Below are 18,565 nucleotides of genomic sequence, written 5' to 3'. Positions count from 1 at the left end.
TCAGTCTAGTAACTGCCTTGCTGACTGTAATATCCTCAGTCTAGTAACTGCCTTGCTGACTGTAATATCCTCAGTCTAGTAACTGCCTTGCTGCTGACTGTAATATCCTCAGTCTAGTAACTGCCTTGCTGACTGTAATATCCTCAGTCTAGTAACTGCCTTGCTGACTGTAATATCCTCAGTCTAGTAACTGCCTTGCTGACTGTAATATCCTCAGTCTAGTAACTGCCTTGCTGCTGACTGTAATATCCTCAGTCTAGTAACTGCCTTGCTGACTGTAATATCCTCAGTCTAGTAACTGCCTTGCTGCTGACTGTAATATCCTCAGTCTAGTAACTGCCTTGCTGACTGTAATATCCTCAGTCTAGTAACTGCCTTGCTGCTGACTGTAATATCCTCAGTCTAGTAACTGCCTTGCTGCTGACTGTAATATCCTCAGTCTAGTAACTGCCTTGCTGCTGACTGTAATATCCTCAGTCTAGTAACTGCCTTGCTGACTGTAATATCCTCAGTCTAGTAACTGCCTTGCTGACTGTAATATCCTCAGTCTAGTAACTGCCTTGCTGACTATAATATCCTCAGTCTAGTAACTGCCTTGCTGCTGACTGTAATATCCTCAGTCTAGTAACTGCCTTGCTGACTGTAATATCCTCAGTCTAGTAACTGCCTTGCTGCTGACTGTAATATCCTCAGTCTAGTAACTGCCTTGCTGCTGACTGTAATATCCTCAGTCTAGTAACTGCCTTGCTGACTGTAATATCCTCAGTCTAGTTACTGCCTTGCTGACTGTAATATCCTCAGTCTAGTTACTGCCTTGCTGCTGACTGTAATATCCTCAGTCTAGTAACTGCCTTGCTGCTGACTGTAATATCCTCAGTCTAGTAACTGCCTTGCTGACTGTAATATCCTCAGTCTAGTAACTGCCTTGCTGCTGACTGTAATATCCTCAGTCTAGTAACTGCCTTGCTGCTGACTATAATATCCTCAGTCTAGTAACTGCCTTGCTGCTGACTGTAATATCCTCAGTCTAGTAACTGCCTTGCTGACTGTAATATCCTCAGTCTAGTTACTGCCTTGCTGCTGACTGTAATATCCTCAGTCTAGTAACTGCCTTGCTGACTATAATATCCTCAGTCTAGTAACTGCCTTGCTGACTGTAATATCCTCAGTCTAGTTACTGCCTTGCTGCTGACTGTAATATCCTCAGTCTAGTAACTGCCTTGCTGACTGTAATATCCTCAGTCTAGTAACTGCCTTGCTGCTGACTGTAATATCCTCAGTCTAGTAACTGCCTTGCTGCTGACTGTAATATCCTCAGTCTAGTAACTGCCTTGCTGCTGACTATAATATCCTCAGTCTAGTAACTGCCTTGCTGCTGACTGTAATATCCTCAGTCTAGTAACTGCCTTGCTGACTGTAATATCCTCAGTCTAGTTACTGCCTTGCTGACTGTAATATCCTCAGTCTAGTTACTGCCTTGCTGACTGTAATATCCTCAGTCTAGTAACTGCCTTGCTGCTGACTGTAATATCCTCAGTCTAGTAACTGCCTTGCTGACTGTAATATCCTCAGTCTAGTAACTGCCTTGCTGACTGTAATATCCTCAGTCTAGTTACTGCCTTGCTGACTGTAATATCCTCAGTCTAGTAACTGCCTTGCTGCTGACTGTAATATCCTCAGTCTAGTTACTGCCTTGCTGCTGACTGTAATATCCTCAGTCTAGTAACTGCCTTGCTGCTGACTGTAATATCCTCAGTCTAGTAACTGCCTTGCTGCTGACTGTAATATCCTCAGTCTAGTAACTGCCTTGCTGCTGACTGTAATATCCTCAGTCTAGTAACTGCCTTGCTGCTGACTGTAATATCCTCAGTCTAGTTACTGCCTTGCTGCTGACTGTAATATCCTCAGTCTAGTTACTGCCTTGCTGACTGTAATATCCTCAGTCTAGTAACTGCCTTGCTGCTGACTGTAATATCCTCAGTCTAGTTACTGCCTTGCTGACTGTAATATCCTCAGTCTAGTAACTGCCTTGCTGACTGTAATATCCTCAGTCTAGTTACTGCCTTGCTGCTGACTGTAATATCCTCAGTCTAGTAACTGCCTTGCTGCTGACTGTAATATCCTCAGTCTAGTAACTGCCTTGCTGCTGACTGTAATATCCTCAGTCTAGTAACTGCCTTGCTGACTGTAATATCCTCAGTCTAGTAACTGCCTTGCTGACTGTAATATCCTCAGTCTAGTAACTGCCTTGCTGACTGTAATATCCTCAGTCTAGTAACTGCCATGCTGACTGTAATATCCTCAGTCTAGTTACTGCCTTGCTGCTGACTGTAATATCCTCAGTCTAGTAACTGCCATGCTGACTGTAATATCCTCAGTCTAGTAACTGCCTTGCTGACTATAATATCCTCAGTCTAGTAACTGCCTTGCTGACTGTAATATCCTCAGTCTAGTAACTGCCTTGCTGACTATAATATCCTCAGTCTAGTAACTGCCATGCTGACTGTAATATCCTCAGTCTAGTAACTGCCTTGCTGACTGTAATATCCTCAGTCTAGTAACTGCCTTGCTGCTGACTGTAATATCCTCAGTCTAGTAACTGCCTTGCTGACTGTAATATCCTCAGTCTAGTTACTGCCTTGCTGCTGACTGTAATATCCTCAGTCTAGTTACTGCCTTGCTGACTATAATATCCTCAGTCTAGTAACTGCCTTGCTGCTGACTGTAATATCCTCAGTCTAGTAACTGCCTTGCTGACTGTAATATCCTCAGTCTAGTAACTGCCTTGCTGCTGACTGTAATATCCTCAGTCTAGTAACTGCCTTGCTGCTGACTGTAATATCCTCAGTCTAGTAACTGCCTTGCTGCTGACTGTAATATCCTCAGTCTAGTTACTGCCTTGCTGCTGACTGTAATATCCTCAGTCTAGTAACTGCCTTGCTGCTGACTGTAATATCCTCAGTCTAGTAACTGCCTTGCTGACTGTAATATCCTCAGTCTAGTAACTGCCTTGCTGACTGTAATATCCTCAGTCTAGTAACTGCCTTGCTGCTGACTGTAATATCCTCAGTCTAGTTACTGCCTTGCTGACTGTAATATCCTCAGTCTAGTAACTGCCTTGCTGACTGTAATATCCTCAGTCTAGTTACTGCCTTGCTGCTGACTGTAATATCCTCAGTCTAGTAACTGCCTTGCTGCTGACTGTAATATCCTCAGTCTAGTAACTGCCTTGCTGACTGTAATATCCTCAGTCTAGTTACTGCCTTGCTGCTGACTGTAATATCCTCAGTCTAGTAACTGCCATGCTGACTGTAATATCCTCAGTCTAGTAACTGCCTTGCTGACTATAATATCCTCAGTCTAGCAACTGCCTTGCTGACTGTAATATCCTCAGTCTAGTAACTGCCTTGCTGACTATAATATCCTCAGTCTAGTAACTGCCATGCTGACTGTAATATCCTCAGTCTAGTTACTGCCTTGCTGCTGACTGTAATATCCTCAGTCTAGTAACTGCCTTGCTGCTGACTGTAATATCCTCAGTCTAGTAACTGCCTTGCTGACTGTAATATCCTCAGTCTAGTAACTGCCTTGCTGCTGACTGTAATATCCTCAGTCTAGTAACTGCCTTGCTGACTGTAATATCCTCAGTCTAGTTACTGCCTTGCTGCTGACTGTAATATCCTCAGTCTAGTTACTGCCTTGCTGACTATAATATCCTCAGTCTAGTAACTGCCTTGCTGCTGACTGTAATATCCTCAGTCTAGTAACTGCCTTGCTGCTGACTGTAATATCCTCAGTCTAGTAACTGCCTTGCTGCTGACTGTAATATCCTCAGTCTAGTTACTGCCTTGCTGCTGACTGTAATATCCTCAGTCTAGTAACTGCCTTGCTGCTGACTGTAATATCCTCAGTCTAGTAACTGCCTTGCTGCTGACTGTAATATCCTCAGTCTAGTTACTGCCTTGCTGACTGTAATATCCTCAGTCTAGTTACTGCCTTGCTGCTGACTGTAATATCCTCAGTCTAGTAACTGCCTTGCTGCTGACTGTAATATCCTCAGTCTAGTAACTGCCTTGCTGACTGTAATATCCTCAGTCTAGTAACTGCCTTGCTGACTGTAATATCCTCAGTCTAGTAACTGCCTTGCTGACTGTAATATCCTCAGTCTAGTTACTGCCTTGCTGCTGACTGTAATATCCTCAGTCTAGTAACTGCCTTGCTGCTGACTGTAATATCCTCAGTCTAGTAACTGCCTTGCTGCTGACTGTAATATCCTCAGTCTAGTTACTGCCTTGCTGACTGTAATATCCTCAGTCTAGTAACTGCCTTGCTGCTGACTATAATAGCAATTATAGGTGTCTGTTGTTCAGCCACACCCAGGGGTGTGATACGCTTGACAAAGGAATACGGTTTGCCACAAATATTTGATAGAATGGCCTGTGGCCATGTAGATGAGGAGTTTCCTGGGTAGGACCGATTCAGGACGGTGTTAAATGACACCCTATTCCCTATATAGTGCACTACTTTGAACCAGGGCCCTATTGGACCCTATTCCCTATATAGTGCACTACTTTGGACCAGGACCGGTCGGACACTACGTAGGGAATAGAGTGCCTTTTGGAACGCTTGGAGAACATACGCCCACTCTCTCTTAGAACCGCGTTCACTGGGTGTGAAGACTTGACTGAGGAGGAATTAATGATTTTTGTGGTTTGGTTGTTTTTTTCACTCAATAAGAAGCATTTCTGAAAAATAGTTCCAGTAGTACGCTGGGTTTTCCTGTTGAGGAACTCCTACATCATCTATTATAGTATAACAGAGAAAGAGAGAGATTCGATTGTTTGTCTATAACACAACAGGTAGGTTTATAACAGAACAGGTAGGTTTATAACACAACAGGTAGGTTAATAACACAACAGGTGGGTTTATAACACAACAGGTAGGTTTATAACACAACAGGTAGGTTTATAACACAACAGGTAGGTTTATAACACAACAGGTAGGTTTATAACACAACAGGTAGGTTTATAACACAACAGGTAGGTTTATAACACAACAGGTAGGTTTATAACACAACAGGTAGGTTTATAACACAACAGGTAGGTTAATAACACAACAGGTAGGTTTATAACACAACAGGTAGGTTTATAACACAACAGGTAGGTTAATAACAGAACAGGTAGGTTAATAACACAACAGGTGGGTTTGTAACACAACAGGTAGGTTTATAACACAACAGGTAGGTTAATAACAGAACAGGTAGGTTAATAACACAACAGGTGGGTTTATAACACAACAGGTAGGTTTATAACACAACAGGTAGGTTTATAACACAACAGGTAGGTTTATAACACAACAGGTGGGTTAATAACACAACAGGTGGGTTTATAACACAACAGGTAGGTTTATAACACAACAGGTAGGTTAATAACACAACAGGTGGGTTTATAACACAACAGGTAGGTTTATAACACAACAGGTGGGTTAATAACACAACAGGTGGGTTTATAACACAACAGGTGGGTTTATAACACAACAGGTAGGTTAATAACACAACAGGTAGGTTAATAACACAACAGGTAGGTTTATAACACAACAGGTGGGTTTATAACACAACAGGTAGGTTTATAACACAACAGGTAGGTTTATAACACAACAGGTGGGTTTATAACACAACAGGTGGGTTTATAACACAACAGGTAGGTTTATAACACAACAGGTAGGTTTATAACACAACAGGTAGGTTTATAACACAACAGGTAGGTTTATAACACAACAGGTAGGTTTATAACACAACAGGTAGGTTTATAACACAACAGGTAGGTTAATAACAGAACAGGTAGGTTAATAACACAACAGGTGGGTTTATAACACAACAGGTAGGTTTATAACAGAACAGGTGGGTTTATAACACAACAGGTAGGTTTATAACACAACAGGTAGGTTTATAACACAACAGGTAGGTTTATAACACAACAGGTAGGTTAATAACAGAACAGGTAGGTTAATAACACAACAGGTGGGTTTATAACACAACAGGTAGGTTTATAACACAACAGGTAGGTTAATAACAGAACAGGTAGGTTAATAACACAACAGGTGGGTTTATAACACAACAGGTAGGTTTATAACACAACAGGTAGGTTAATAACACAACAGGTGGGTTTATAACACAACAGGTAGGTTTATAACACAACAGGTAGGTTAATAACACAACAGGTGGGTTTATAACACAACAGGTAGGTTTATAACACAACAGGTAGGTTAATAACACAACAGGTGGGTTTATAACACAACAGGTAGGTTTATAACACAACAGGTAGGTTAATAACACAACAGGTGGGTTTATAACACAACAGGTAGGTTTATAACACAACAGGTAGGTTAATAACACAACAGGTAGGTTTATAACACAACAGGTAGGTTTATAACACAACAGGTGGGTTTATAACACAACAGGTAGGTTTATAACACAACAGGTAGGTTTATAACACAACAGGTGGGTTTATAACACAACAGGTGGGTTTATAACACAACAGGTAGGTTTATAACAGAACAGGTAGGTTTATAACACAACAGGTAGGTTTATAACACAACAGGTAGGTTTATAACACAACAGGTAGGTTTATAACAGAACAGGTAGGTTTATAACACAACAGGTAGGTTTATAACACAACAGGTAGGTTAATAACAGAACAGGTAGGTGAATAACACAACAGGTAGGTTTATAACACAACAGGTAGGTTTATAACACAACAGGTAGGTTTATAACACAACAGGTAGGTTAATAACACAACAGGTAGGTTTATAACACAACAGGTAGGTTTATAACACAACAGGTAGGTTTATAACACAACAGGTAGGTTTATAACACAACAGGTAGGTTTATAACACAACAGGTAGGTTAATAACACAACAGGTAGGTTTATAACACAACAGGTAGGTTAATAACACAACAGGTAGGTTTATAACACAACAGGTAGGATTATAACACAACAGGTAGGTTAATAACAGAACAGGTAGGTTAATAACCCAACAGGTAGGTTATAACACAACAGGTAGGTTTATAACAGAACAGGTAGGTTTATAACACAACAGGTAGGTTTATAACACAACAGGTAGGTTTATAACACAACAGGTAGGTTTATAACACAACAGGTAGGTTTATAACACAACAGGTAGGTTTATAACACAACAGGTAGGTTAATAACACAACAGGTAGGTTTATAACACAACAGGTAGGTTTATAACACAACAGGTAGGTTAATAACACAACAGGTAGGTTAATAACACAACAGGTAGGGTTATAACACAACAGGTAGGTTTATAACACAACAGGTAGGTTAATAACACAACAGGTAGGTTAATAACACAACAGGTAGGTTTATAACACAACAGGTAGGTTAATAACACAACAGGTAGGGTTATAACACAACAGGTAGGTTTATAACAGAACAGGTGGGTTTATAACACAACAGGTAGGTTTATAACACAACAGGTGGGTTTATAACACAACAGGTAGGTTTATAACACAACAGGTAGGTTTATAACACAACAGGTAGGTTAATAACAGAACAGGTAGGTTTATAACACAACAGGTAGGTTAATAGAAAGAAATATAACCTGACATCTAACCAGACATATAACCTGACATCTAACCAGACATATAACCTGACATATAACCTGACATATAACCTGACATATAACCAGACATCTAACCTGACATCTAACCAGACATATAACCTGACATATAACCAGACATATAACCAGACATCTAACCTGACATCTAACCTGACATATAACCTGACATATAACCAGACATATAACCAGACATATAACCAGACATATAACCAGACATATAACCAGACATTTAGCCTGACATTTAGCCTGACATTTAGCCTGACATATAACCTGACATCTAACCTGACATATAACCTGACATCTAACCTGACATCTAACCTGACATCTAACCTGACATCTAACCTGACATCTAACCTGACATCTAACCTGACATCTAACCTGACATCTAACCTGACATCTAACCTGACATATAACCTGACATATAACCTGACATCTAACCTGACATATAACCTGACATCTAATCTGACATCTAACTGGCTGCAGTGACTGTAACTGGCTACAGTAACTGTAACTGGCTGCAGTGACTGTAACTGGCTGCAGTAACTGTAACTGTAACTGGCTACAGTGACTGTAACTGGCTGCAGTAACTGTAACTGTAACTGGCTACAGTGACTGTAACTGGCTGCAGTGACTGTAACTGGCTACAGTAACTGTAACTGGCTACAGTAACTGTAACTGGCTGCAGTAACTGTAACTGGCTACAGTAACTGTAACTGGCTGCAGTGACTGTAACTGGCTGCAGTAACTGTAACTGGCTACAGTAACTGTAACTGTAACTGGCTACAGTAACTGTAACTGGCTACAGTAACTGTAACTGGCTGCAGTAACTGTAACTGGCTGCAGTGACTGTAACTGTAACTGGCTACAGTAACTGTAACTGGCTACAGTAACTGTAACTGGCTACAGTGACTGTAACTGACTACAGTAACTGTAACTGGCTACAGTAACTGTAACTGGCTGCAGTGACTGTAACTGGCTGCAGTGACTGTAACTGTAACTGGCTACAGTGACTGTAACTGGCTACAGTAACTGTAACTGGCTACAGTAACTGTAACTGGCTACAGTAACTGTAACTGGCTACAGTGACTGTAACTGGCTACAGTAACTGTAACTGGCTACAGTAACTGTAACTGGCTACAGTAACTGTAACTGGCTGCAGTAACTGTAACTGGCTGCAGTAACTGTAACTGGCTGCAGTGACTGTAACTGGCTACAGTAACTGTAACTGGCTACAGTAACTGTAACTGGCTACAGTAACTAACTGGCTACAGTAACTAACTGGCTGCAGTAACTAACTGGCTGCAGTAACTAACTGGCTACAGTAACCAACTGGCTACAGTAATTGGCTACAGTAACTGTAACTGGCTACAGTAACTAACTGGCTGCAGTAATTAACTGGCTACAGTAACTGTAACTGGCTACAGTAACTGTAACTGGCTACAGTAACTGTAACTGGCTGCAGTGACTGTAACTGGCTACAGTAACTGGCTACAGTAACTGGCTACAGTAACTAACTGGCTACAGTAACTAACTGGCTGCAGTAACTAACTAGCTACAGTAACTGTAACTGGCTACAGTAACTAACTGGCTGCAGTAACTAACTGGCTACAGTAACTGTAACTGGCTACAGTAACTAACTGGCTGCAGTAACTAACTGGCTACAGTAACTGTAACTGGCTACAGTAACTAACTGGCTGCAGTAACTAACTGGCTACAGTAACTGTAACTGGCTACAGTAACTAACTGGCTACAGTAACTAACTGGCTGCAGTAACTAACTGGCTACAGTAACTGTAACTGGCTACAGTAACTGGCTACAGTAACTGGCTACAGTAACTGGCTACAGTAACTGTAACTGGCTGCAGTGACTGTAACTGGCTACAGTAACTAACTGGCTACAGTAACTAACTGGCTACAGTAACTGTAACTGGCTACAGTAACTAACTGGCTACAGTAACTAACTGGCTACAGTAACTAACTGGCTACAGTAACTAACTGGCTGCAGTAACTGGCTACAGTAACTGTAACTGGCTGCAGTGACTGTAACTGGCTACAGTAACTAACTGGCTACAGTAACTAACTGGCTACAGTAACTGTAACTGGCTACAGTAACTAACTGGCTACAGTAACTAACTGGCTACAGTAACTGCAACTGGCTACAGTAACTAACTGGCTACAGTAACTAACTGGCTACAGTAACTAACTGGCTGCAGTGACTGTAACTGGCTACAGTAACTAACTGGCTACAGTAACTAACTGGCTACAGTAACTGTAACTGGCTACAGTAACTAACTGGCTACAGTAACTAACTGGCTACAGTAACTGTAACTGGCTGCAGTGACTGTAACTGGCTACAGTAACTAACTGGCTACAGTAACTAACTGGCTACAGTAACTAACTGGCTACAGTAACCAACAGGCTACAGTAACTAACTGGCTACAGTAACTGGCTACAGTAACTAACTGGCTACAGTAACTAACTGGCTACAGTAACTGTAACTGGCTACAGTAACTAACTGGCTACAGTAACTAACTGGCTACAGTAACTAACTGGCTACAGTAACTAACTGGCTACAGTAACTGTAACTGGCTACAGTAACTAACTGGCTACAGTAACTAACTGGCTACAGTAACTGTAACTGGCTACAGTAACTAACTGGCTACAGTAACTAACTGGCTACAGTAACTAACTGGATACAGTAACTGGCTACAGTAACTAACTGGCTACAGTAACTAACTGGCTACAGTAACTGGCTACAGTAATGGTAACACAGCACTCCACCAACACACCTCATTGGTCCCAGTCTCTCTGATATTAATGAGCTTTTTGAAAGTGTTATCTCTGGTAATTCCTGGCGTACGTCCCAAATGGTGGGATTTTGGTCAAAAGTAGTGCACTATATAAGGAATAGGGCTCTGGTCTAAAGTAGTGCACTATATAGGGAATAGGGCTCTGGTCTATAGTAGTACCACTATATAGGGAATAGGGCTCTGGTCTATAGTAGTGCACTATATAGGGAATAGGGCTCTGGTCTAAAGTAGTGCACTATATAGGGAATAGGGCCCTGGTCTATAGTAGTGCACTATATAGGGAATAGGGCCCTGGTCTTTGGTAGTACACTATATAGGGACTAGGGTAGCATAGAGCTCTGGTCTAAAGTAGTGCACTATATAGGGAATAGGGCCCTGGTTTATAGTAGTGCACTATATAGGGAATAGGGCTCTGGTCTATAGTAGTGCACTATGTAGGGAATAGGGCTCTGGTCTATAGTAGTGCACTATGTAGGGAATAGGGCTCTGGTCTATAGTAGTACACTATATAGGGAATAGGGCCCTGGTTTATAGTAGTGCACTATATAGGGAATAGGGCTCTGGTCTATAGTAGTACACTATATAGGGAATAGGGTACCATTTGGGCGTTGTGGTAATTCCTCTCTGGTGTGGGTGGGTATTACTGTAATGGTATGTCAATACAGAGACATGGAAATGAATGTGTGAAAACATCAGAAATAGCTTCCGTAAGCAGTTAAGCTTCTCTGTTCCTTCAGGTCATTTAAAATAGCATGGATTTGGGCCTTTTAAAGTATTTATAGATAGATTATAACATATCCGGTGTTAAAAGCTGAAATCTAATTTCATGTTTAAAGTTCTGTCATTTTGTCTTGAAGATTTCACAGAAATAATAAGACAACTGTTTTGACCCAGTTTTTTTTTTGTTTGTCGTAAACTGACACCTGACATATTCTTGAGGTGGTCCATTACTGCCCAGGTGAGGGAGGTACCTGCTCAGGTATTGTATTTTGTGTCATATAGCTCAGAGTAAATGGAGCATGTCCTATAGCATGTGTTCATTTGGTTTGGGGCAACATATTAAATGTTCTCGCCAGGTAAAAGGGTAAATGGTGGTATCAAAATGACAGCCACAAAAAAAGTACTAATTTATACCTTTTGGGTCATCATGGACAAGATGATGAAATGTTTTTTGCCTACTAAATTTCGTTCCCAGCCCCCGTCCCCGCAGGAGGCCTTTTGACTTTTGGTAGGCCGTCATTGTAAATAAGAATTTGATCTTAATAACTGACTTGCCTAGTAAAATAAAGGTTCAATTAATTATTTAATATAATTCCTGATATAGTCTTTCCAGCAGTGTTTTTCCGCCCCCCAGCGGACAAAGACGGAATAACACCTTATTATCTTCACGAATCAGAGAAAGAGAAAATCTCTGCGAATCAGAGTTGAGAAAACATGTCACATGACCAACTGTAGTGAAGTCAAAGACAAATCTTTGAAGCCATTTCGGCCATTGTGGAAAGTGGAAAGGACCTCGCCAAGAAAGGACTAAATAAAGCATTGAAAGACAAGGAAAAGGGACAAGACAACAACTGTTAAATCTGCCAGTAACTCGCGATTGTAGAGATGGTCCAATCGTGCTCAGCTTACGGATGCAAAAACAGATATCATAAAGACAAAAGCATTTCATTTCACAAGTAAGTTGAACTCCGACATCACCACGGTCACTCTACAGACAACTATAGCCTTGTCTTGCTTACTATCTAGTCAGTTAGCTAGCTATTATCACAGCTTTTGAACAGTTGTTGAGAATCGCAAGATTCCCCATGACCGAGCCCAGTCGCGAACTAAGCTTCACGTAAAACGGGAAACGTGACAACGAAGTGATTTTGGAGGTATGGCAACTCGAGGCTACCCATGACCTAACTAGCTAGCTTCTGTTGACTTAGTTGTAGTTGGGTTAAACGCGTGGGAATAACTACTGATCAAGGCTATGTTAGTGTTGATTATAAATATTAGATTGCAATGTTATTGCTGCCACTCACTAGTATCTTGTGAACGTTTGCTGAGTTCCACGGTGCATCAGACTGGCGCTGCGTTCCACGGTGCATCAGACTGGCGCTGCGTTCCACGGTGCATCAGACTGGCGCTGCGTTCCACGGTGCATCAGACTGGCGCTGCGTTCCACGGTGCATCAGACTGGCCCTGAGTTCCACGGCGCATCAGACTGGCGCTGAGTTCCACGGCGCATCAGACTGGCGCCGCGTTCCACGGCGCATCAGACTGGCCCTGAGTTCCACGGCGCATCAGACTGGCGCTGAGTTCCACGGCGCATCAGACTGGCCCTGAGTTCCACGGCGCATCAGACTGGCGCTGAGTTCCACGGCGCATCAGACTGGCGCTGAGTTCCACGGCGGATCAGACTGGCGCCGCGTTCCACGGCGGATCAGACTGGCGCCGCGTTCCACGGCGGATCAGACTGGCGCTGCGTTCCACGGCGGATCAGACTGGCGCCGCGTTCCACGGTGCATCAGACTGGCGCCGAGTTCCACGGCGCATCAGATACAGTAGATACGGTGCATCAGACTGGCGCTGCGTTCCACGGTGCATCAGACTGGCGCCGCGTTCCACGGTGCATCAGACTGGCGCCGAGTTCCACGGTGCATCAGACTGGCCCTGAGTTCCACGGCGCATCAGACTGGCGCTGAGTTCCACGGCGCATCAGACTGGCGCTGCGTTCCACGGTGCATCAGACTGGCCCTGAGTTCCACGGCGCATCAGACTGGCGCTGAGTTCCACGGCGCATCAGACTGGCGCTGCGTTCCACGGCGCATCAGACTGGCCCTGAGTTCCACGGCGCATCAGACTGGCGCTGAGTTCCACGGCGCATCAGACTGGCGCCGCGTTCCACGGCGCATCAGACTGGCCCTGAGTTCCACGGCGCATCAGACTGGCGCTGAGTTCCACGGCGCATCAGACTGGCCCTGAGTTCCACGGCGCATCAGACTGGCGCCGAGTTCCACGGCGCATCAGACTGGCGCTGAGTTCCACGGCGCATCAGACTGGCGCTGAGTTCCACGGCGGATCAGACTGGCGCCGCGTTCCACGGCGGATCAGACTGGCGCCGCGTTCCACGGCGGATCAGACTGGCGCTGCGTTCCACGGCGCATCAGACCGCATCAGATACAGTAGATACGGTGCATCAGACTGGCGCCGCGTTCCACGGTGCATCAGACTGGCGCCGAGTTCCACGGCGCATCAGACTGGCGCTGCGTTCCACGGCGCATCAGACTGGCATCCCTAGTAGTTTACATTTAAGTCATTTAGCAGACGCTCTTATCCAGAGCGACTTACAAATTGGAAAGTTCATACATATTCATCCTGGTCCCCCCGTGGGGAATGAACCCACGACCCTGGCGTTGCAAGCGCCATGCTCTACCAACTGAGCCACACGGGACTTAGTAGTTGGTGCTAAGGTTAGCTACTGCAACAGTGACTAGCTACTGGACTGTCAACCCAGTAACTACGTAACAGTACACGATAACAGTATTTGTGAACCTTAAGAGTTTTTTGTTGTTGTGTGTTTTGATACTGTAATGCATCAATACTTTTGTCGGTGTATTGCAGGTTCCCGCTAGCACGGCCAGACGTGTGTGTAAAATGGGTCGCAGCAATGAGGAGAAACAACTTTAAACCTACCAGATACAGTAATATCTGCTCTCAGCATTTCACCAAAGACTGCTTCAAACCAGAGTGTAACAACAGAGTCCTGAAGGAGAATGCTGTGCCTTCACTATTCTGTTTCAGTAAACTACAAGTCAAGGTAAAACACACACACACACACACACACACCTTCACTATTCTGTTTCAGTAAACTACAAGTCAAGGTAAAACAGACACACACACACCACACACACCACACACACCACACACACACACACACACACACACACACACACACACACACACACACCTTCACTCTTCTGTTTCAGTAAACTACAAGTCAAGGTAAAACACACACACACACACACACACACACACACACACACACACACCTTCACTATTCTGTTTCAGTAAACTACAAGTCAAGGTAAAACAGACACACACCACACACAGACACACACACACACACACCTTCACTCTTCTGTTTCAGTAAACTACAAGTCAAGGTAAAACACACACACACACACACACACACACACACACACACACACCTTCACTATTCTGTTTCAGTAAACTACAAGTGAAGGTAAAACACACACACACACACACACACCTTCACTATTCTGTTTCAGTAAACTACAAGTCAAGGTAAAACACACACACACACACACACCACACACACCTTCACTCTTCTGTTTCAGTAAACTACAAGTCAAGGTAAAACACACACACACACACACACACACACACCACACACGCCTTCACTCTTCTGTTTCAGTAAACTACAAGTCAAGGTAAAACACCCACACACACACACACACACACACACACACACACACACCTTCACTATTCTGTTTCAGTAAACTACAAGTCAAGGTAAAACACACACCACACACACACACACACACACACACACCACACACACCTTCACTCTTCTGTTTCAGTAAACTACAAGTCAAGGTAAAACACCCACACACACACCACACACACACACACACACCACACACGCCTTCACTCTTCTGTTTCAGTAAACTACAAGTCAAGGTAAAACACACACACACCACACACACCACACACACACACACACACACACCACACACGCCTTCACTCTTCTGTTTCAGTAAACTACAAGTCAAGGTAAAACACCCACACACACACCACACACACAAGGATGTATCATTTTCCTGTGGAACCTATAGCCTGGTCTCAGATCTGTTTTGTACGGTCTTGCCAATGCCTTTTGGTTTGTTGTCACACCTATCACGTCTGGTGTTACAATTGTGCATGACAACTTATTAGGTCATTGTCAAGACAGAGAACACATCTGGCACCAGGCTGGGGTATGTATACCAAACTATCAAACATTTAAATTATTTTAGATTTTGTACTTTTAATTATTATTTTTCATAGGCAGAGTCCTTGGCAGACCCGTTCCCTCCAGAGATGGACTTCCCTCTGACCCTCCCCTCCCTCCCCCTCTCTGACACAGAGGAGCCCCAGCAGGAGATACAGACAGAGACTCGTCACACTGTAGACCCCCTACCCCTAGTAGAGAACCTTCCCCACAGCATGTCCATCTCCTGCGACCACAACTACACCGTAGAGGACACGGTTCAGCAGAAGAAGAGGATTGAGCAGCTGGAGGAACAGCTGGACAAGCTGAGGAAGAAGTTAAAGACCGTGCAGCAGAAGTGTCGGAGGCAGGAGAGACAGTTGAAGAGGTTTAAGGCTATCGGAGAGTTCCAGAGGGTGAACAGGGACCCGGCGCTAGGGGAGGGATATGTCATTCTACCCAAACAGCTTTACGATGCGCTCAAAGGGATTGAGCCCGTAGAGGGCCCGTGAGATTTCAAATACACCTAGCCTGGGTGCCAGTCTTTGTGTTATGGAGTTGGCAGGTCTGGGACCAGGCTTTAATAGGCCAGGCTATGGACTCTGTGTTTTCTCTGCGTCTGCCTTCAGTGTATTGGGGTTGTCCCAGGTTTATCAGTCCCTGCTTTAAAAGGGTCCGTGTGAGGACTCCCACATCACCTCTCCCAATAGAGGTGTAGCGGATGGCTAAGCGATCTCTACTAGCCTTACTGACACCTACGACACCTGTCGTCCTGTATCCAGAGATGTCTTGTCTAGGGTCCGTGGTATTGATGAGGTTGTGTCATTGTGGAGGGGTGTTTGTGACCCGGGTCGGGTGGGTTTTCCACAGACAACCAACTACACATTTCTTTTGTAGCTTTTTAATATTTCATTTTACTTCAAGCTGTAAACTTAAGGTTAATTAAAAGGTTAAAGGGCAAATCCCTCAAGTACAATAACTCTCTTATTTGAAGGGTTGCTTTTAGTGTGGTGGAGGGATGAACACTTGTACTGTATGTCATTGTTTAGTATGTTAGTCAATTTATGTCTACTCTTGGGACAAAAAATGGAATGATAAAATGGAAGGTTTGTAAATGGCCGGCACTTTTCTCTTTTATTTTTTACTGTAATATGAAATCATGTGACCCAACTGGTTGTCAGTCAGCTGTCTGTCACTTTAAACTATTGTTGCTGCTGGGCAATCAACAACCTTGCATTAGAGCTAAATGTTTAATGTTTTTCATGAATATTGCTAGCAGCAACAACATTTTGGACAAGGGATCCTTGGAACAGTTGAGGGTGGAATGTAATATTCACACACAATTTCTGCTCTTAAAACCCTTTAGCACATCATGGGTCTGGGAGGATCACATGGATGTTGGTATCCACAGTTTACATTTACATTTTAGTCATTTAGCAGACGCTCTTATCCAGAGCGACTTACAGTAGAGTGCATACATTTTATTACATTTTACATACTGAGACAAGGATATCCCTACCGGCCAAACCCTCCCTAACCCGGACGACGCTATGCCAATTGTGCGTCGCCCCACGGACCTCCCGGTTGCGGCCGGCTGCGACAGAGCGCGAACCCAGCCCAGCCTGGGCGCGAACCCAGAGACTCTGGTGGCGCAGCTAGCACTGCGATGCAGTGCCCTAGACCCCTGCCCCACCCGGGAGGCCGCAGTTATCCATAAATGATTTTTTTTTTTTTTTATAAACTCAATTCTTCTTGTATTCCCCCAAAAATTCTGTTTTTGACCATAAATGTAATTTAAAACTGAACGGCAAAATGTGTTGAGTCGCAGGGAATTTTTTTTTTTTAAACGGCACAATGTTATTTCCCAGAGCCCGAGACTTGATTAGTTGGGACTTTAATTGCAGAAGTCATAGTTAAAACTGCTTGGGATGATTAGTTTTAATGCACTGTTAAGTAGGAGATTTATTATGAGGGGATCCCTTAGCAACCCTTGATATAGGGGTCCATGTAAGATGCACCCAATGGCGTTGTCAAGGTGAAGTATCTCCTAGTTACAGATCTAGGATCAGCTTCCTCCTCCTCCAATCCTAACCTTAACTATTAGTGGTTAAAAAATCCAAAACTGACCCAAGATCCGTCTAGAAGCAACTTCCCCCCCCCCCCCCTACTCCGGTAAAGAATTGTATCTCTTGTATTTCTGTTGAAAAGACCAAGTGGAAAGGGCTGTTATTGAGTGTTATGATCATATTTAAAGCTATAAGGGAAACTAGACCTTGAATTAACATAGTTACCTTACTGTGTGTGCGACCCAGTTTGGTTCAGAAAAATGTTTCTCGTTACATTTTGATCTTATTTCTTTGGTTTTCTAAATGATCTGTGTCCCAATTCAAGTCTCTTTATGACCAAATTCTTATTTTAAATAGCTTGGTGAGGCTTGATTTTTAACAGGAGGCCACATGGTCAAAGTCCCAACGACTGTTAAGTTATCAATTTGATTTCTTTCTGTGTTGGCACATACTTTTAAGTCATAACTGACCATCTCAGCTTCAACCCCCCCCCCCAAAGTACTGTATTGCCTGTTTGCAATAGATGCAGTAGAGGTCAATCGAACTCGACCTAAACAATGGATTTGCATTGGAAACGCGTGGGGGGGGGGAAGATCCTGAGTCGTCCCCATGCCTCTCCCCAGCTTCTGCATGTTATGCTACGAAATCAGCCAAATATATCTAAAATCGGACTTGAGTGACCACATTGTGGGCCAGTTACAATAGATTAATAATTTGCCTAATCGGATTTCAGTAATATCCACTTTGTTACAGCAGATGTGTTGAATTTTGCGCCAAACTGAACGTCTGGGTTCCATTGTGGGATCTTTAATGTTGTCGGTAAAATGACACCTACGACACCTGTCGTCCTGTATCCAGAGATGTCTTGTCTAGGGTCCGTGGTATTGATGAGGTTGTGTCATTGTGGAGGGGTGTTTGTGACCCGGGTCGGGTGGGTTTTCCACAGACAACCAACTACACATTTCTTTTGTAGCTTTTTAATATTTCATTTTACTTCAAGCTGTAAACTTAAGGTTAATTAAAAGGTTAAAGGGCAAATCCCTCAAGTACAATAACTCTCTTATTTGAAGGGTT

At 43.5% G+C, this 18,565-nt stretch overlaps 1 protein-coding gene across 1 annotated transcript; it reads left to right on the top strand.

Annotated features, from left to right (window-relative positions):
* The first annotated feature begins 11,910 nt into the window (after positions 1 to 11,910).
* LOC129818081 (THAP domain-containing protein 1) lies at positions 11,911 to 16,544 on the top strand. Its single transcript, XM_055873636.1, has 3 exons — positions 11,911 to 12,126; positions 14,057 to 14,252; positions 15,503 to 16,544. Exons 1-3 carry the CDS (start codon positions 12,056 to 12,058, stop codon positions 15,935 to 15,937), a joined length of 702 nt encoding a protein of 233 aa, XP_055729611.1. The 5' UTR covers positions 11,911 to 12,055; the 3' UTR covers positions 15,938 to 16,544.
* The last annotated feature ends 2,021 nt before the right edge of the window (positions 16,545 to 18,565 follow it).

The sequence above is a fragment of the Salvelinus fontinalis genome, chromosome 21 (genome assembly GCF_029448725.1).
Source record: "Salvelinus fontinalis isolate EN_2023a chromosome 21, ASM2944872v1, whole genome shotgun sequence".
In the NCBI taxonomy this organism is placed as follows: Eukaryota; Metazoa; Chordata; class Actinopteri; order Salmoniformes; family Salmonidae; genus Salvelinus; species Salvelinus fontinalis.
This window is presented reverse-complemented; position numbering and strand designations above follow the sequence as displayed.